General features: G+C 40.1%; 1 protein-coding gene across 1 annotated transcript in view; it reads right to left on the reverse strand.

The window, feature by feature from the left end:
- The window catches only part of LOC124169052, a 152,256-nt gene extending 140,542 nt beyond the window's left edge, over positions 1 to 11,714 (reverse strand). The window contains exon 1 of the mRNA XM_046547525.1: positions 11,521 to 11,714. Coding sequence (XP_046403481.1) covers positions 11,521 to 11,522 — 2 coding nt within the window. The 5' untranslated portion in view covers positions 11,523 to 11,714. The remainder of the gene's footprint in view (positions 1 to 11,520) is intronic.
- Positions 11,715 to 22,151: the final 10,437 nt, after the last annotated feature.

Genomic DNA, 22,151 nt, shown 5'->3' on the forward strand with positions numbered 1-22,151 from the left:
AAGAGTAGTAAGCATAGTGGAATAGAGTGGCCACATTAATTAAATGCGTTGACATATGGACTTATCGAGCAGTTAGTACGGGAGGTTTTCTACGATTCAAAAGCATGAGCTCTTTGAGTTGTAAGTTAAATATAACCTCTAAAGTATTTTATTTTTAATAGCAAAACTTATACCCATGCGCTTTGCTATCATCCTATAAAATATTCAGTTATCCTTGCTCCTCACGGAAATTCTATTGATTTTTTCAGTAAAAAATATAGTCATTAGTCATTCAAAATGCAGGTCCTCAGCGTATAAAATTTTAGATTTATAAATTAAGGATAGGTTGACTGAGGGATTGACAGCTATTGATTTGTACTAAAGATATTTTCCCCTATAACCACATGTAAGTGCAGTTCCTATAAATGTAGCTTTAAATAGAGGGAAGGCGGAAAACGACATTGGGCCGAAAATTCTTTATGAAGGTACTGAATCGAGAAAAAAATTTATTTAAGTATGGTTTTAATTATATTTTCATCTCAATTTAATTTATATAAAACGTGTAAATGCAGAAATTGTAATCATGTGCCGTTAGTAATACCAACAAGATCATCACCAAGTAACCATGTTAGAACGAACCCTTCCGCGGTGAAATTATTGTCCACAAGCCAACTGACGCGGAAGGAAACCCGAGAATAACTCAGAGATCAAACCAAGTAACCATATTCGCCATGAGGGCTTCATAATATCAATATGATTTTACGCGGAGGAAATGAAATTAAATATCGCCCACTGTTTATACTTTGAATGATACGAAGATACAAATTCACGCACAAAAATGAAGAAAAATGAAAGGGCATGTATGCGTGATAGTCTAGAAAAATGATGCGTCACTCATCACTAGTTTACTAGAGAGCTAATTAACAAAAAAAACCACACCCTACAAGCAAAGGGACTACAGCGAGAAGGCTCCATTTCATATCGCAAAAGCTTGACCAATGATACCAATTTTGGCGCATTTCAATCGGTTTTCAAAAATGTCCGTTGAGCGGCGGTGAGTGCCAAGTGAGCCATATATTCTCAATATTTGTAAAAGATGATTTGCACTCATATGGAATGGGTAAATAAGGAATGCTGATATATAATATCATGAGGTATATGAATTTCAGTCAATATCTAATTGTAGCCAATTTCCCCGTAAAATTAGAATAGCATTGCCATCAGCGATTACTATGAATCACGAGTCGACTTTGGTAAATCCTATAATATTTGCGTTGGATGACAACATTTTTAGCGGCCAACTGGAAATCCTCCATCATTATATTCGCGCGTACGAGTTTCGCTTCGGACTAATTGGCACCTCAGTCCTGTGATCCCTCGCTACGAGAGGTCGATCCGAAAATACAACTTCGCGAGAGGGTGGCGAGTACTTAAGAGAAGACGGAGAGAGTGTTTCGAACCCATAAAAAGTTCTCACGAACACAATCTCACTCCCTCTTGTGGCAGGGTGGAAGTGGGGCACTCATCGCCGGGGCTCCCCGTTTCGGAAGTCTACTCAGCCCCCCCTCAAATGTCATTTTTTCATCCCATAAGGAGAAAAAATAGAGTGATTTCATGCAAATAATGGAATTCGCCCTAATGACACTCGGAAGAGGGGTGAAGCGGGTACGGTAGTCTGTTCCCCTCCGCAGATGTTCACTGCAATGCTATTTTTAGAGAGACCCACTGGCAAGGTGCTTTCCCGAAGGGACTGATTACAACGTAAACAAGGGATTTAAGCCTATTTTACAGCTGGAGACCGTAAACGTGATGCGGAATCACGCTCACGAGTCCGGTATAACGCTCGACTGTGAACCGCAGCCGGACTCCGATGGCAATCTTCCTCGGCCTACTCGATTGACCTTGTGATACACCGACGGATATTGGCAATGACCGTATGCTTACGTACACAAGAGAAAAGTCTCATTTCCGTGTTCCAATCGAGATCGTAAAAAAGCATACTGACTCCCAATAACAGAAGTTAGGTAACCGATATTAACTAGATTTTGAACAATTAAAAGACCACTCTACCCAGGTACAGACCAGTGTAACCTTGAAAACTTCTAATCCAGAACAACATTCAAAAAATTAAAATGTGCTTTGATCAATTTTGACTTGCCTTATCTTCTGATATATCTGATTCTGATGAATAACAAATAGAACTTAAAAAATTAAAGCAAATTTCAAGCTAGTCATAACATTCCTAATTTATGGCAATGCTTCTGTTTCTAAAGAATGCCGATCATACTCCAGCGCAACGAGATACGCTTGAAACGAGTTTGAAAGAATTTCTAATTTCCAAAAGATATTCATTTCAATATACTCATGGGTGCTGCGCTGAAGGCATCTCAAAAAATAATAATTACCGGGACATTTTCATAAGATAGAAGATGAACTTATGGAGAGGGGACATGAATTACTTCAACTGGCGATTCTAACGGAACAAAGGGTCCGCAATCAATCATAAATTCAATAGGAACGATAATAGGAGAATAGTATGTGGACAAAATCAACGACTAAGAACATACCAGGCCTCGGATTAAAGTCTCCCATTGCCTGTTCTTAGAGAAGTACAAATCAACGTGGATGATTCATTTTCCATTAGCGAGAACGACAAAAGGAATCAAAATAAAGCAGATACACTCCACTTTTTAAATTACCGGGGGTTAATGACTCTGAAAAAGTTGCAGCCAATTTCAATACAGAGAGGAGAGGGAGGTGGTGTGGGGATGACCGGAACTCCGGCACAGTGAACGGATGGAATTTCAATGTCATGGGCCACGAGAGAACTCGAGTTGTGGGGAACATGAAAAGGAAACGGCCAGGGCCGGTTCTAGAAAATGTTCCACTGTAAGCGAACAGCATTCCATCCCCCCCTAATAAATAGCCTGAGAGGTAGATTAAGGTGGTTTCCTATTATTTTTTTTATTGCCTAAATCGAAAGATTATTACTTATTTTTTCACGCTCTTAGATTTTTATATGACCATATCTATTTTTCGCGATTAAATGAAAAGTGAACATTTTTAAGCGCGTGAAAACGCTACGGCTAAGCATGAATGCTGGGAAAAGCCCGTGTGACGTCATTCTGGTTCCCGCTACTGCCGTATGAGGTGACCTTGGGGCGAGGCTTTGAGCGCCACTACGATGTAGGCTGCTAGCAGGTAGCGCCTTCACTTAAATCAGGATTATTATTACCCTATCAAACGAAGGAAACTTTCCGACCTTAGGCAATTTTAATAGGTGGTTATTAAGAGATGTTTCCGTGAACTCTGTGCCTCATGCATGCATTGGTAATCTCGTACGATGTAAAACTCCTATCTATTCGTATAGAAATTCGTATATGGGTCCCTGTGACGTCACGTGGAGTGGCATCGCATGGGCGCCAATCCGGCCTTTTTCAAATGAGGTTGAAATTGACCATTAACATTCGCTTAAATTGGGACTTCTAAAACCAAATAATTTGTATATTATGAATACACTAATGGTGGGTAAAGAATCGTAATCAATGCCTTTCGTTGCTTTCTTTTTCTTTGACGAAGGAAACTACACTATAGAGTCTCTCTGGATACATTTAAAAATAAATACATAAACTTTTAGAATAAGGGTCGAGACTTAAATGTAAGCGCCAACTTATTACGTGCTTGATCTTAGGTATTGAATGTGATATTTTTAGAGCTAAAAACAAATTATATGTTTGAAAATTCACAATAAATAAATCAATAAATGCGACACAAGTCCGCTCTCAAGAAATTCATCCATTTATTTACTCGACAAATGAAAACAAACTTAAGAAGTTTATACTTAGAACACTAAAAAGAGATTTTTCTTTGGCATGGGTACCTACTTTACGATATATTCTTACCTCTACAATCATTTTGTGAATTATGTCAACCCTCAACCTTTAATATCCTTTTTAAAGAGAGCGCTTAGGCGTTCCCTTTCGCTCGGTGCCCTACGCGGATACGTACTTTGCTTACCGCTTAAACCTGCTCTTAAAATGGCCTATGAATTCTGATATTAGCCAGGAATTCTATCGGATTACTTTCACAGAAATTACGAAACTATTTCTCTTACAGTTTGAAATAATTTATTTTATCGGCATTTATTCACTCCGGCATTATGATACCACAGTATGAGTTTCGATTATCCTCAATTATCAGCACGGAGTGGTCTAAGACCAGATTTTATTTCATCCATGCATCAATCGCAAATTTTCATCCATTCAGCATTCAGCTCCTCATAAAAAATAAACTTAATTCAAAAAGTGTGAATTGATATAATACCAAATTAGTATTTATTCGGATGAATAGAAAATGAGAGGGAACAAAATTTGCATCTATTTTCAATTAATTTTCATCGCAAGATGGAAATGAATGTCATGTGAGATTCGCCACATGGTCTCTGGATAAGGGACACATTATGGAAATACAAGAAGACAGAGAAAGTGGTTGTACTATGGAAGGCTAATATGAATACCGCGATGAATGGATGTTGGGCAAGTGATTAAGTAGAAGAGGAAAACAGGATTGAATGAGGAGAGGCAGGACGCATGGCGACCCGGAGAGAGTTTGCAAGAAATAACGGTTTTCATACCTTGAAGAAAGAGGGGAATGCGGCATATATTTTATGCAAAAGGGCTATCGAAAAAGTCAGTTTTAAAAAGAGTGGATGACTTGTGAGTAATACAGTATTTAGAAAAAAATATAAGCCGCACATGCAACCGTCGGACTGATATCAAAAGGTGGTTGCGCGTAACGGTTCTCAGCCGATGAAGAAAAAGCAATATAAGGCAGTGGCTGATACATATGGCGGGCGCAGGGGCCGCGCGCCCCCTCCCCCTTTTCGGGGCTGCCCGCATTGTCGAACATTGCAGACCCACAATTGAAACTTTTTAATATCATAAGATAGCACAGCATCAGTTTATTTAAAAATAAGTAATCAGTTTAAATAAAACTACGCATCTTAAACTTTGCAGGTAACTTGATTACTTGCATTAGTACGATAAAAGTAAAGGTAGCTCAAAATATCTTTTGCGCCCCTTGAGTTTTTTCTGCTTCCGTTACTGATATGCACCCATGTAACTTTAATACTCCTGTGAGCATGAAAATCCAACATGGTTTTAGTCCTCGCCAACGACCCATCTCCACTCTTCCTTCTCTTCCGTCATTTCTGTTTTTGTTCCGATCCTAATCATATCCAATCCAATTTTACGTCCTTCACTATTTGGTCTCTTCACCGCAGTATTCGTCTTCCTAGAAGTTTTTAATGATTGGGTTTACCATTTAAAACCTATTTTATCATGCTAATGTTGTCCCTTCTCAATATGTAGCCCAGCCATCTTAAACGTTTGCTTATTATTTTTGCAATTACATCCGGATCACTATAAATCTCTCTCAGTTCTCTGTTTTTTTTTCTGATTCACCGAACTCCTTCGTCATTAATTGGTCCAAATATTTTTCTTACTTGTTTGTTTTAAAAAGTTATCAGTTTTTTTCTTGGGGCTTTGCTAGTGACCAAAGTTTTTAGCCGCAGAGTATTATAGGTTATAGTATAGTCTTGTAGATCCTGACTTTGGTTCTCATGCTTAGTAATATGCTGCTCAGATGCTTCTTTAGGCCTCAGTAACGTCATATGTAAATTTATGAAATACGGATTTCGAGAAAGTCAACCTTAAAAACGACGATATTGCGTAAATAGGAAGTATTACAATTAGAATCTGTCTAAGGTAAAATGGAAGATTATTTGACATTGGCAAGCAAAATTATAAGTTATTCTTACTTTTATTCACTTCCTGAATGCTGCACAATTCTTGTCATAGTTCATTACTCTGCAGAGGAGCAGGTGAGCCTGATATCACGAGCAGTGATGCGAGAGTGCAGACGGTCCGGATGGACCGGAACGTAGCATGTACCAATGCATGAACCAAATTAGAACAGGTTCTTTTTTCTGTGCATGCATTCGCACAAGTTGGGTGGTTACACGGTGCATTTTTGCGTTCATTCTCGCGTTCATACATTCAGACATTAACCCGTTCGTGTTAATGTATCGTGTAACCAGGCCCTAAGAGTGACGCCATAACTTTTATCAATCGAGACACCGATACAATATCTGATAGTGCGAGGAAATAACAGCATCCCAAATCTCTCTCGTACTCTATTTCCTTTATTTCCCTCTCATGATCGCGTATACCATTGTGCGACAGTAACCAAAGGTATGTTTCACGTCGTCTGAGAAAAACATCTTCTCCGAATTTACCAAGTATATTTAGGCTACACAATGCACGGGCGAATAACCAAAATGGGTAGTCTCCATTCCATTCGATGAGTACCTAATCGGAATGACGAGCGGCGCGTGCCCACGGACCATTAAACGGCTTCCTCGCGTCCCTCTCCCTCTTCATGCTGCCGCCTTTGCATTTCAGACGCTCGCCGTTCACGACGAGACCTATTCCTGAGGCGAATCCTAAGAGTGCGGATGAATTTACTTTACCCTCTAGGGACTCCATGAGACGCAAAGACAGTGAATAACAAAGCTGAAAATGACGCCAATAAAAACGGACATGGCGAGCTTCCTAGTCATACTTGAAGAGGTTTGTTTTTACGACGCCTCATAACTTCATGCCGCAGCATTCACATGCAATGTGATTTCCCATGTAAAATTGGAAAAAAATACAGCACCCAACCTGAAGAAAATTGTCTTCACGGACAAAGACAAATGTCTAGCGAAATGCTTTCTTTGCGGACAACAATAACTACCGGAGCAAATTAATGAAGTCATAGTTTCATTTAACCTTGCCTTCAAAGGTGTAAGCTTAGGGGGTTGCTTTCATTAAGGGGGAAAAGGAACGAAGTTCGCGCATTATATAACTTTTAACGTCGAATTTCGTACAGAGCATTGCACGAATGAATGACCCCGGTGCAACTCAAAATAAAGCGAGAACTAAATGGAGGAGAAAAAATTGCTTTTGCAGGTCACTGCCACCGCCACGTGCCAACTTACCATCAGCACAACCTAGTTTCGGCGCATAACGGTTCATGTTTTGTGCTTACTCGAAACAATTAGCGTGGGAGCAACGATTACATTGTTCGAATACGTTGGGAACTTTACCGTGGGAATTGAATCCAGCTGCAAAGATGAACTTCGCAAAAGTTAATTTTTTTGCCAGCGGCAGATAGCGGCTACACGAGCTTTCGCGATATTCAGAAAAGTGTTTCATCCCCACTATTGGAAAATATTTCGAAAACATATGCTGTCACGTTATTTGACATTATTACATGTTTTAAAAAAATCACACATCATGGAGATAGCTCCATTTCAATAGAATTATCTTCGTTATACTAGCCTTGTCTACAAGTTTTCAATTAGTATATATTTCAATAAAAACTTTCATGTATTTTTAGCCAAAATAAGTATCATTTTCATGTAGCAAGCGTATCTTATAATCATGCACAGCACTTATATTCTAATTGTTCATTATTAAATTTTCTAAGGTGCCCAGTTTGGTTTGTATATGATATATACTTTTATGATATGATGCATCTTATATAAGATTTTTCGTAAGGATAGAAGATGTATTCTTATTAGAACGTATATTTTTTGTGCGTATAAGAATGACTACAAGGTTAATCATAAATATCGAGGATAATTAGCGAAATTTTTAAATAGACATATTTAAAAAAACATATAGCATATATAAAGTTGGAAATTCGACCTCTTTTCCACTCCAGGTAGTATATTGCAACGTGAACGATACTGATATTTGAAAATTTCGCGAATATGACATTCAGTTCGATTGTTCGTGGTATTTCTTAAAGAGGGTACATTTCTCCCTTTCCACTGGTCGCATTTTGTCTTTTTTGGTGACGCATTGCCAAATTAAAACTTACTTTATCATCTTTAAAATGTATGAGAATACAGAGCAGACCTTAGCCAACATTCACCACTATCTTTAATGTAAAAGATTTAGCACATGGTAGTGAAGTCCGCCTGGCCCAGATATACGAGACCCTAGACTGGGCAATCATCGCTCAAGCACGATCCTTTCTAGACCCTTCCTCGATCTCCAGGAGATAATCCCCAATTTAGTACCATGAATCAAAGATTCTAATGTGAGAAAATAGTGGGGCAAAGTTATCAATTTTGATATAACAAAATTTGGAAATGTTTGAAAGGTTTCGTTTTTACAGCCAACAAATTTTAAGATGATAGCTGGACTATCTTGTATGATAGATGAGGATTTATTCGAACACGACGCGTTTCGATGCTACAACAACTTTATCACTCAGATCACATCACATTAACACTTGATAATGCTGTTGTAACAACGAAACGCTTCATGTGCGAATAAATCCCGTGGAAATGTTTCAACGTCTCATTTAACGAATAATGATAGAATGAGTTTTACACAAGTAAGGGGGCATTAATTAATTTCGTGAGGCTTTTAGAGCTGAGGAGGTGTTCAAGCCGATTCTCACCTATTCTCCAGTTGGGGATAACGGGGGTCCTGGAAAGTATCAGGTAATTTTTTCCGAAAGAAACAGTGTAATATGTGATTCTAGTCTATGATTTTAGTAATCTTAAGTAGCAGTCTCAAATAAAAATAATTAAACAAATTGTCTTTTATGAATCCAACGAAATTAAGGATATATTCGCAATGAAAATACGTATTTTGAATAATCTCACATGATATTAGAGGGAGGGGGTCGAGCCAAGTCTCACGATATCTCACTAAGGTGGAAGGGGTCAAAAATCGCTTCACGTAATTATTGCACGGCCCATATTCTGTCACCAACAACAGCCGATCGAACCGAAGGGACGCTTTCTCTTTACGGTGGTGTCTACCAAGTTCTCTTCCCCGACTCAATATCTCCTTGGCGCCTTCCACCGACGGCACCCGGCTTCGATTCCGAGGCAGGGCGATCCGCCCTTCATAAGTATGTCGTCGGGGGAGAGAGAGTGGGTGATCGATAGTACAGCCAGGCGTCCGTCCACACCCGCCGCAAATACGACACCCAAGGACGGGCACCTCTCTCGCCGCCGCATAATTAAGGGCGCGGCGGCGGAAGAGGTGCTCTTCCCGGCAGCGAGCGATACCACAGAGACCAAGGGGCTCTCCACTCAAGAACTCAGACGCATGCCTGGCACATGGAGAGGGCTAGATTACAGACCGGAGGGAAGGAAACGGAGTTAAGGAATTCATCACGAGAGCTCGACTAGTTCTCAACTACAAAAATAAGTTAGTTTCAGCATCGAAAATGTCGCATATAATTCAATAATTAGAGTTATTTCTAACTGAAATACATATGTAATACACTTTTATCGAGGCTAAGTCATCGCCAGCTACCTCAGAAGTCAAATTCATCGCCTTCCAACTAAAGGTTCAAATGCATAGGTGGATTCTCACCACCCACGGCATGGGTTTATGTGATTTTCTACCATAATTAGAATAATAGTCCTATTAAACGTAAATTCACATGTATAAATAACATCCAAAGAAAAAGAAGTATATGAATATCACGAGTGTTCCGACGCATTATCTTCCCATTACCAAATACATTCTACCTCCTCACCACATGCATACAATACATTGCGCCAGATGATGACGTATTGCTCTCCCATACGTGGAGCCATAATTATATAAGTAAACGTAAGAACAAAAATATTTATCAAGCATAGAGGGCGTATATATTACTGCGGGGGAGATAGGATTTCGAGATGACGAAGGGATTAGAATTTATTACGAGCGCAAAACGACATCTTTCCAGAAATGGCAAAAAAGCATTTCACGCTGACAAAACTTTTATCTGGCAAGACAAATTCATCACTCAGTAGCTTAACCCTTTCACTGCTGTGGACGTACCTAGTACGTCCGCACGACAGACTGCGGTGGACGTACTTTTTCTTCCTCCCTGCCATGCGGTCAGCACTTTGGCCGAAGCACTTCGAAGGGACCCACTAATCCAGGACCCTTTCCTCGACGAACTCACCCACGCAAGACCGTCTCATCGGCCCTACCAGCGGGGGCCCTACCTCCGGAAAAGTGACCGCTCTGACTGCAATTTGAAAATCAATCAATCAATCCGATCATCACAATATGATTGTTTTCATCGCACTCCTGCCAATCAAGCAATAAAGTACGTCTTTGAACCGTGTTTCTGCGATGAAAAATAATGATTTTGTTAACTTTGATATAATGGCCATTTTCCGGTGGTCCGCAGCCACGTTTTGTTGCAAAGTTAACAAAATCGTTATTTTTTATCGCAGAGACACGGTTCAAAGACGTACTTGATTGCTTGATTGGCAGGAGTGCGATGAAAACTATCATATTTCGATGATCGGATTGATTGATTGATTTTCAAATTGCAGTCAGAGCGGTCACTTTTCCGGAGGTAGGGCCCCCGCTGGTAGGGCCGATAAGACGGTCCTGCGAGGGTGAGTTCGTCGAGGATAGGGTCGGGGATTAGTGACCCTTCGGAGGGTGTACCACACCCATCCTGGAAGTACCTGCTCCATGGGCCCAGGAGACGCATTTTAACATTTTCGCCGCATGTGAGGAGAAGGTTTCCGGAGATAGAACAGCAGTGAAAGGGTTAAGGCCGTTTTACACGGGGCACGGAATTGCGCAAGTTAGAGCTGCATTGATTTCTAAAGTGGCGTGGAATTGCGCGAATGCATGAACGAAATTAGAACAGGGGCTATTTTTCCGTCTCCTATCCACGCATTCTCGCATGTGTTCTAGCAATTCACCGCTTTACACGACGCAATTTTGATTGCGCCTTCGCACGTACGTCAGATTGCGCAATTCCGTGTACCGTGTAAAACGGCCTTTAAAATTCGCATATTCGAATTCCCAAGTAGTGATCTAAACGGGACCTATTTAAAAATATAAACCCAGCGGGGGGGGGGGGATTCGACGGGTGCGAGACGTAGAAGGGTTTAGATGCTGGAGGAGGTGAAGACGGCAGGAAAGGGGGGCAATACGAGAATTGGAGGAAAGATTGCATGGTCTACAATTGGACGTAAACTATAAGAAATTGCTTCGATGGGAGTCGTAAGCTGTAAGACAAAAATTGAAAATGAATTAAATTATTGTGGAAAAGGGTAACTACCTTTCATTTCAAGATACAGTTGTGTTCCGATATCAATTCTCGGAAACGAGGCCTTTTGGACGAACATAAACTACCGCGTGTTCAAATTCCACCCATGCCCCTTCATCTATAACACCGTACGGTACGCATCCGGCGGTCCTCTTGCATGCTTCATGTTGGTGATTGGCCACCCCCTGCCAACAATCCTAGAGGTAGCTCACAGGGTATTATGTGGATGTAGATCTACATCTATGACGTATCGTGCAAACCAACACCAGGGTTTGTGGGACGGGGTAATACCAGGCCAAGCCTCCCCATCACCCACGAGATACCAGCTCCATATCACCGAATTATCACAATACGCTTCCGAACGTGAACAACATACACTGAACCAAAGAACACTGAAACACTTACATTATTTATTGGCAAGGCGATTTCCAAATGGATATTTTTTGTACCACGCTGCGTCATGCAATCCTTCACTGCATATGATGAACATTTTGCGAGGTTTGGAAGCGTAAGACACCAACTTCATGTTGTAGAATATCAGAAGCACTTGTTTCAGACGGCGGAAAAGCCTCAGCACTCGAGAAAAGCGAAGGTCTCAGCGTCATGAAGCGACTGCTCTCACTGCAGTAGCTTCACGTCCGACCAAAATACCTCTACCCCCCAACTCCCTTTTATCACACTGATGACTAAGTTTTGGACTACCTCTGGTTAAATGGATGTGATGCCGGTGAACGACGCTTTAAACCTCATACTGATTCTATCTTTGACCCTATATCATTCTCAGTCACATTCCCCACGATTTTCGTTCGTAAAAATTAAGCGTCAACGATACTGTAAGACCCGAGATATGCATAAATACTAATGCTGAGCAGTTAAACATATTTCTGATTTTTTTAACAGTACATCCAAACTGAGGGATGAAGTTGCTCTAGAACAGGGGTTCCCAAACTTTTTTGTACCACGCCCCCCCCCCCCCCCCCGCTACACATATCAGCTTTCCATTTTGCAATACCCTATTTCCACTGCTATGGATGGGGACGGTTTTGAGACCCTTGAACTCCTGTGTGTTTTGTAGTTTTAAAAACTGTAACCTTCTTTGACAAAGTTTACAACTTTATTGAAACTTTACAAAAACATTTATGAAAACTTAGAAAGACTTTATTTCAAAGATCTGAGGAAATTATATTTGTAATTTTTTTATTTCATTTGAGTGTCACGCCCCCCCCTGGACTTTCTCCACGACCCCCCAGGGGGGCGCGCCCCCCAGTTTGGGAACCCCTGCTCTAGAAGGTGACCACAGGTGAGCGCCTTCTGCCCACTCTGCCTGCAGATGCTAGGTAAAACGCCAGAGAAACTGAAGATACTAATCGACACGGTGGATAACCCAAAAGAACGAGGTTCGCCTCCAACAACACTCTCTAAAGGCCGTTTTACACGGTACACGGAATTACGCAGGTTAGAGCTGCATTAATTTCTAAAATGGCGTGGAATTGCGCGAATGCATGAACGAAATTAGAACAGGGGCTATTTTTCCGTCTCCTATCCACGCATTCTCGCATGTGTTCTAGCAATTCACCGCTTTACACGACGCAATTTTGATTGCGCCTTCGCACGTACGTCAGACTGCGCAATTCCGTGTACCGTGTAAAACGGCCTTAAGGCAGGGCCAGAAACCTCGAACATGTGAGCAGTAGATGCTTGGTGATGGCAAATTTTTGTCCCAACTTGACTCCATGATGACCTCTGAGTATTTGTGTATCCCGAACTGCCTGTGTCATATGTTAATGTCAACTAATATCGTCCAGTATGAAGCAACATGAGGTTTGGTAAACACCACCGTCGAAATAGTTAGCTCCATTATATTTACAAGCATCTAAATGTATTATATTTACAAGCATCTACGTGGCGATTTCGAGCCTAGTTGAGAAAAGTTAAAGATTGCGGAATAGGAGCCAAGGGATAAAATCCATCGGTACGAAATATTTCCGATATTAAAACAAGAATTCAACAAGATGGCGAATTTTTAGCATGAATAAAAACCGCACAAAAATTCACGGAAACATTCACTGATCGTATTCAGTGATGGGGTTGATGTTGGGACCAAATTCCACAGTAATTAGTATATCATTAATGGGAAATAAGTAGAAAAAATTAACGCAATGCTCATTGACATCTGGATGAGGCCAGCTCGGGATCAACTTGAATTCGTCTTTCTAATATTTGCCCACTTAAGTTTCTCATACTAACGGGAATTTTCAAACGAAATGCAAATTGTTCCGGTAAAATTCAATGGATGCATCGAAATGCGAAAACTCGTTGAAGTTCCAACAGAGAATACATAAAATGCAATGCAATATTGGATATATTCCTCAATTTTCGAAGTATTCTATCGCCCACGCCTCACCCGGCATTCGGTTTGATACGATCTGCGAACGCAGCCGACATTTTTGGTAGGTATTGATATAGACCGCCTACGGAAGAAAAAGGTCAACGAATCGAAGTAACGGCTGATTGAATACTGCACTCAGAATGTTGACCGTTACTTTGGTATTAAAAATCATAAAATAATAGAACAGCAAGTCCATAGGAAGAAATACGACCGTTGCTATCTTTAGCCATTATTTATTAAGCAACCGCGAGGATCGAATTTTGTATGTAAAGACAAGTCGAGAAAACATGCACCAATCACGTTTCAGGCGGACGAGAGGGTGACCTTGAAAATTTCGAAATCGGGTTGGTGTGGTGGCTAGAAAGTCCTTTTTCCACCCTGAGGATCGGAGTTCGATTCCCGGCGGTGGCAGACATTTTTCATAGGCTGCATGATCCCTGCTTGACTGCTTTGCGAGGGGCAATTGATGCACAGCACTCCGTCCGTCGGATCGGACATAAGTTAATTGCTACCCGTCTCTACATCTCATACTAACAGCATATTTGTGGAGGTTTTCAATGGCGCAAGAAAACTCATCATAGACACATCTTTAAAGATCACATTTATATAATGAAGTTTCAGGGTGAGCATTTCATCTGGATTTTGAAATCGCTTTATACAACAGCAGTAAGTCGATTTCTAGATTTATCAGTTCCAAGAGAGCCAAGAACTACGTCAAGTGGGACTTTTCCTGTGGGACCTTTTCAAGTGGGACCTTTCACCTTAATGTCTATAATAAATTGAACTTAAGACATTTCTCTGAGATTACAAAGACGAGGTTAAGCAGTCCATAGAGCAAAAATTGCAATTCATACAAGAAAAATTCCTATTTGATGCAAATAAATAATTGTAAAAGATCCAATAAGTATTTCTGATATTCTTCAACATGAAGTTAATATTTTACAAGTCCAGGCATCGCAAAATGCTCATCGTATGCAGTGATTCGATAGTTCACCATTATATTGCGCTGCGTGGAGCTACAAATCTCCATTTGGAAAATGCCTAGTCAATGGATAATGTAAATGTTACAGTGGTCTTCGACACGGTGTGTGTTATGAAATAAAGTGAGTAATCTATTGAAAGGATTCCGCCGCTGATGCTTATACTGATAATCCATTGAAACACAGGCACTAAGTAACAACCCTCGTAATGGAAACAAAATACACTATTTTTCATCATGTAGCAAAAATATTCTCACCGTATATCCAAGAAGAAAATGAGATTCTCTAGGCGTTTGACTCATTAATCAAATAGAACCGTGATACTTTTTACACTCTATTGCTGACCTTCTCCACGCAATCGTTAGCTTCACCTCATTGGACGGGAGTACTAGCGAAATAAATTTCCTCTATCCCATTTAACGCAGGCCAGACACAAAACGGACTCCTCCCACGATGAATGGGTGATCTCAGGATCCTAACGAAGCCATTAGCGTAATAGCGTTCGCCTTCTCCCTCTCCATGTGTTGGTCCTCCGCACAAGGGATTCCACTCCGCCTTGATGCATCGAACTCGGTAGGTAGCGTGGGAAATGTTTGGCCAGCGTCGCCCTGCCCTCGCCCACCTTTTTACCAAGGGGGAATATATGAAGGAGGTTTCAGTCCGCCACGTTGAAACTTGATTTGTGTTTCCATTTTGGGCACATTTAAATCGGTTTTCAAAAATGTCCGCAGCGCGGCGATGATATGAATGCGATCCATTTACTCCCAATAATTATTATGAAATAATCGCAACCGCGAGGAATAACAGCGAAAAGTCATGAATTCCATTTTTCACTCGGTCATGAACATAAATATCGGTCAACAGCCCAAATTTTAGCTTACTTCTTAGCGAGGTTCGGATCGTTTTGCCCGTCGGCGACGCCAGCGGTGACTTTTGTTACCAATTTGAATGCGCAGTGGGTGGCAACACAACAAGATGGCGACTGGAGAAACCTCTATTGTAACATTTATGGTTTATACTTACCTAACGGGCTAATCTTTCAAAAAAATCTTTATAACAGCACGATTAAAAGTACTCATTTCCGCATTTTAGAAATGGATCCTATTCAAGCAGCTCCGAAATTGCAGTTCATTCATAGAATTCGGGAGATGGAAGGGAGAGATAATTTACGACGACGAAAATAATATCTTCCCGATACATCCATTTTCTCTTATGATTAAAATTTTAAAAAATCTGAAATTGCTGACCACTTTCCATAATAGTTTCGATTCATTAATTCGTTCAATAGGAACCTTTCATTGAGGGTAGAAATCGTTAATATGATTGGAAACAAAAAAACACGCGAGGCCGTGCACTTGCTGAGAACCAGTACCACGCTCGGCAGGAGCTCTTGACGACATGAAATAATACGTAAAGGGGTGAGACCGTCAATTTTTCGTCGCTAATAATCTGAGAAGGGGATGGTTAAAAAATGAAAAAATACGGTTCTCTTTGCGATTCATACTTTATCACATCCGGGAATGTAGAAAGAATTGGGAAACGCGCGCATCATGGCGTTTAGAAACTAATCTCATGCGATACGAGCAAACATATCAAAAAATAAATGTTAGGACACGCAGCAATGCATATTAGCATATGAATATATATTTTAAATAATATTTTTTCCACCAGGTACAGTCGACAGTAGCCCAATTTTTGTTCTTTCGACGTATTTTGCCCTCAGTTTCATAAGCATTTACACTAATAACTCAGAAAGTAGTATTGCCAGGTTTCAACTTTTTTACTTCATGCATGCGTATTAAATATATTTTTGCATGTCAATATTTATAATTTAGTTTTAATTTGCGTGTATTTCTCGCACAAATTATATTTTCATGCAGTCATTTAGAATTATTAGAATTTTTAATTCGATATACACAAAATGTAGAGAAGATATTCGATATTAAAATAGCCGGAAGAGGACATTTCTCATGGAGTAGGATGAATATCGAAACTTTATCATTAAGAGAAATGCAGACTTAGCAATACCTTCAATTCCTGCGATAAAATAAATTTTACTTCATACCTAAAATAAACTAAGCATTGATTTTCATGGAATAATCAATAACTTATCCTCGTGGCCGTCTTCAAGTGTAGAATTTTCATATCATATGTCATTTTCGTAAATTGCTTCTAAGTAAGTAACTAATGCTGGTTTTAGGGAACTGCAGCCTTATGGAGGCTAAACTTCGGCCATAACATCCATCCTTGGCCATCAATTAATATGGCACTCGGTGTAGAGCGCTCACAAAGAACACGTTTTATTAAGGAGCAATCCTCATGCAACGATAGTCTTTTTGAATAGGAAGATGTTTCTGCAATATTCCAGGAAGGAGGCGTGTCCATGCATATTTAACAAAATTTTGCCAGCATGTACCAGTATTTTTTTATAAAAAATAAAGCGATCCACTGTAATCGAAGTTTACAATCTCGAGTGATCAGCAATCAAGGGAAAACCAATAGCGCCGAAACTCGTTCCCCACGGTAAGGAAAAAATTCCAATGAAATTTAACCTTAAGGGCGTAAGGTCACAGGGCTTATCCTAATGCGAACCCTTACATGTTGGGATACAAAATAAAAACAGAACATGGCCACATTCCATCCATCCGTCCTCTTACCCCATCTAAAACATAATGCAATGCCTTTTCGCATCACTTGAGTAATTACGTATGCCCTTACTCTTTCTACGTCCATTCGCAAAACCTCTATTCACACTTTATCCTGCCTACGACCCTGGTTAGACGATACATAAACAGGTACGAGTCCAAATGCTTGAAGGTAAGATCGAACGCGAAAATATATTATATAACAACCCAAATTGTACGAATTTAAGAACAAAAATATAACCCTCTCCAATTTACATGCCTCTATTCATAATCATTTGTACATTTTCCGTTGTGGTTTACTAAAGTCGTTCATGCATTTAGTCATTAACTCGGTAAAGGAGGTAATGTATCGTGTAACCAGGCCTGAACGAACTGCGTTGGCCGCATTCTAGAAGAATTATCGCTTCTTGATATAGATATTTAATCGATAATTTTGAAAGGAAGAAAGACGATTATTTCGCAGTTCATTTTTACTTGATAAAAATATGTATATCTTCAATGCTGGGTACCAAAGTTAACCTGTGCACCTACAAACTTTACTTTTGATGCAGTGTAAATCAATAAGACCCACAATTTAATTTTTCCCAATCTCTTTCCTGAGTGAGCAGTCGGCTATGTAATTACCGTTATCACTTCTTAATTTCTTACTAAGGTTTGGATGCAACGAAAAGGTTAACGGTCCAGTGTTCAGAAATATTTGTTAAGAATAGTTTTAGTTTATAAAGCAGCACCCTGGGTCACGTAGTCACCCTGCACGCGCGCATATGAGAATAAGAATTGGAAAGCGAAATTTTCGGTTAATGCGCATGCAGCCTAGATTTAAAATGCAAAATAGCGCTTACTATACTCCCACTCATCCATCTATTTGCTTGAATTCGGAGATGAATTCATTTCGAGCAAAACTTTGTTGCTACTAGATATAAATATATAAGTCACGATCGAAAAGAAGTGTCCGGGTTTACCTCGAAACTGTACGGTGATTTAATTTTGCTGCTTTCGGTTTTTATCCGTTCGTAGGAATTTTTCCGAGGTCCAATGGTTTAAACGCTGAACTCGGAAGCATTCGGTTTTTGTGCAGCCAACTGGAGCGATCTGGTTTATACTTACTCTGGCAGCATACCTTCACCACAGGCGTCTGGAGCGAATAGAGAAGACTTGGAAGGTGGCGATCGACACATTAAAATCTTATATTTCGATTAATATTACCACAGGTAAGAGCTATATCATTACAAGGACCTCTTCAGGTTTAAAAAAAATCGCGGTCTAGAGAAAGATATGCAACCTTGATGAAGTCAAATCTAAAAATGTGCTTTTTAGTCATGAAAAGAGGATCAAACAATAAATACAAATTAATTTTTTTGATGATTCTGTCCTAGGATGGGGAGCCGGGCCAGTCAGGCCTATCCATGGAACCGCGCCAAGGAACTCGTTGTACGAACTTGGAGAGTCCGCCTCTAACTGCCATTACTGCCCGTACCGCGAGAGAAGAGCGACAAGAGCGCCACTATCAACTTGCGGACAGAAAGAGAAGGCCTAAAGGGGCGAGTAGAGAGAGAGAGGGTGCGGGGAAGAACGGATTCAGGGAGGAGGGGAGGAGCTCCTTTATCCTAATCCAATTACGATTTTTGAACGCGCCCTGAAACCTGGCAGGAACTGAGCCAACCGGCTTGGCGTGTGAGGAAGTGCATTGGTCAGTCACTAAAAAAAAATTACCTTTCCACTTCGTCGTACTAGAAAGGGTAGAGTTGTCCAGTTGATTGAAAGGTTAAGGGAAGGAGTACTTTGCTCTCATCCCATAGAACCAAATTTATCGAGCCTCCAATTTTAAGTATAACCAGGACTCACTTATCATCCGTTACATCACTATGATCGCCAGAAAACGAGGAATTTCACGGTGACTTATCTAGGGTAAATTGGATATCCAAGGGGGGAGCGCCACTTTGGATTCGCCACTTGATGCCGTTGAATTATGCGCAGCGTACGCTATTTGTGAGGTTTCACCACCAAGGATGGCTATATGAACCGAGAGTGGATACATTCGATAATGTTTAGACTTCCCTATTAAACTTTCCGGAAGACCTAAAGCCTTTAGTGAAAGGCCTCCCTATCGCAACCACTTCCGCAAGTAATCGTCAGCCTCAAGCAATATACGCATCCACAATATTCAGGGTACCACACGTAGAGAGAAGACTGTGCCATTAATAAGCTAGACGCCATTTATCAAACTATCATAAAACTGGCTCTTGGCGCAGAAGAGCTTGCAGTGATAGCAAGAGAAAGATTCAATTTTCCACGGTAAATATTATTCATCCTCAGCCTCGAGACAAGAATTATCAACGTCAATAGATCTCAAATCCTAAGATGGCATTAAAAGTAATTATACAGAAAATAATTGCGCATATCTTTTGCTTTTTTCCACTTCCAGCAACATAATAACACAGTAGCGGATATAGAAAAAGCTCGAGAAGGGGGGGCGCAAAAGATATCTTGAATTACCTTTACTTTTATCCTAATAAAAAATACTCAAGTCACATGCAGAGTTAAAAAATTTTTAGGTAAATTTATTACACACGTATACAAGACAATGCCATCTTATGATATAAAAAAGTTAGAGTTGTGGTTCTGCAATGTTTAGCAATACTACGGGCCCGCAAGGGGGGGGGGGGCGCCCCCATCTTTATCCGCCACTGCAATAACACCAATTTCAAGCCCTAAGAGTAATTCTTTCGCGACTCAAGTTATACGATCTACTGAATGAAATTAATGCATTCGAGATTGAATAGAAGGGAGTGTTGGTTGTTTACAACACGTTGCAAGTGTTACTTATGAAGCGGAACCCAAAAAGATGCATTGCTTATTTTGAGTCAGTCGCCAGTCGGAACTCGGTTTTCTCGCCGTCAATGCCAATAAAATATAATGACGTTTTCCTCTCCGTACCATTAGGCCGGAAAAAACGTAAAATTTCCTTAATTTCCCACTTAAAGGGATTTACGGCCTTCGTTTTAACTTCCTAGCTTGAGCGTAGTTCGTTCACGAACATTGAAGGCTAACTCCTTCTTTCTGGCAACCGTAGTCGGTAACATAAAAAATGGGGAACGCAAATTGTTTCAGCTCGAATTTGTGGCGTATAAAAAACATATGCAAGGCGGTAAGTGCTAAAAAAAAGCGCATGCGTCGTTATTAAATCGTCTATATTGGCTGACTCACCACGACTGACGACACGAGAACCGCAGTTATTAGGTCACATTTTAATTTGTGGAGCGAGGATGCAAACGCACATGTCCGCCAGTGACGGGGGAGAGCAAAACAGCGACAGAATCCCAAGGGATTTGGGCCCAAAGTAACAAGGGAAAAATATATTAGTTGCATCAGTATTTTACTTGTTGATAGGGGATAGGAAGAAGATGTCAGCTTTCGCAGCATCATTCAAGCCAGGTCAAATCCAGAAATATAGTTGGATGATAATTCCTTTTCGTCAGCTGATTCACTGAATGTACTCAACAATGGCGTGTAAGACTTCAGAATATTTTATCCATAACAACGAAGAATATTTTATCCATGGCAACGAATTTTTGGAGAAAACCGATAATGATCTGTGTAAGATTAATGCATGCTGTAAAATAATTGCAAAATTATTCTATAAAAAACATCTGATATGAATTACCATAATTCGATGTCGATCATTCATCGTATCTATTCATCGAATCTTGACGACCGAAATCGTTCAAGCCCGAAATGACATTCGATTCTTCAATACTGTAAATTATCAAAAATCGACTTTAATAAATACATTTCTAAGTTCTACTCGTTTCGCTTCACTTTGGGACAGTTCATATGCGTAACTAAAAATGTTTTATTGTTTTCCTGTCTAATTTTTCCAGGGTAGCTTTGGCTTCCCCTAAATACGTGATTGCTTGATTTCAGAGGACATTAATTATCATGAGAAAAATAAAAGATTTCGGCCAATGTCACCACTCCGTAGCACATCGAAATTGCGCTACGTCTCTCATCACTGAATGGTAGGCAGTAGATTACACAATGCACAGTGTCGAAACTCTTAGAATAATAAATTACATTCGGATAACTACTCTTTATTTCAGAACGAAGTAGTCCTATTTCCTGGATGTAAAAGCTCTTATAATGTAAATTAAACTTAATTAACTCCATTGATTCCAGGTCACGTATTCCTAGCCATTCCAAGTCACGTATCATTTTATAAATTGACCGATACATTCGGATCGATTGACAAAAAAATCCAGAAATGAGACTGAATAAACAATATAACCAATCCCATGTCATTATGAGATGAAATTAATAATGTTATATGCGCGAGGGTTCTCAACAAAAATTTCCGTCCTAAACGCCACAACTGCTTGCGAGTATAACCTCCTGAATATAGAAACTTGGGAACATGACAAAATTGGTGCAGCGTGGCTATGGAGGGTCAAGTACTTCATATCTCCGGGGAACAGAAGACTGGAATGGGGTAAAATTGATGCGATACTGGACTGGATAGCGGCCAATGGATGGGACTCTCATAGGGTACGAGGAAGGATGAAATAACAGACTTGCAGGTGACTGCAAGGGCATATACCGGTTTACTGCAGAACCATTCACGAAGCGTTGAGTTATTCATTGCAGAATTCTTTCGGAAAGGACTGCAGCAAATTTAAGCGTCACTCTCGATGAAATTTATCACTGAGATATATTGGATAAAAGCGCGACTTTTTTTATGATTAAAATGTCAGTCAACGAAAACTTGCGGGAAAATCTTATACGTTTTCCAACCCATGAGGGATAGAGAGCATGGTGACATTTTATTAAAATGCAAGCCTACAATTGAAATTCATCACCTTCCGATGATCTAGGGGGAAAAAATGTCCCCACCACATATAGTTCTGAATGCTAAAAACGAACTAACTCAATGAAAATAAACTCCTCTAAGTTGAAGTTTTTCCTACCGATTTATGAATATTAAAAATACAGGACTTTAGGGTGCACTTTGAAGATATATTAGCTTGG

This window comes from Ischnura elegans, chromosome 1 (assembly GCF_921293095.1).
Source record: "Ischnura elegans chromosome 1, ioIscEleg1.1, whole genome shotgun sequence".
NCBI classification, from domain to species: domain Eukaryota; kingdom Metazoa; phylum Arthropoda; class Insecta; order Odonata; family Coenagrionidae; genus Ischnura; species Ischnura elegans.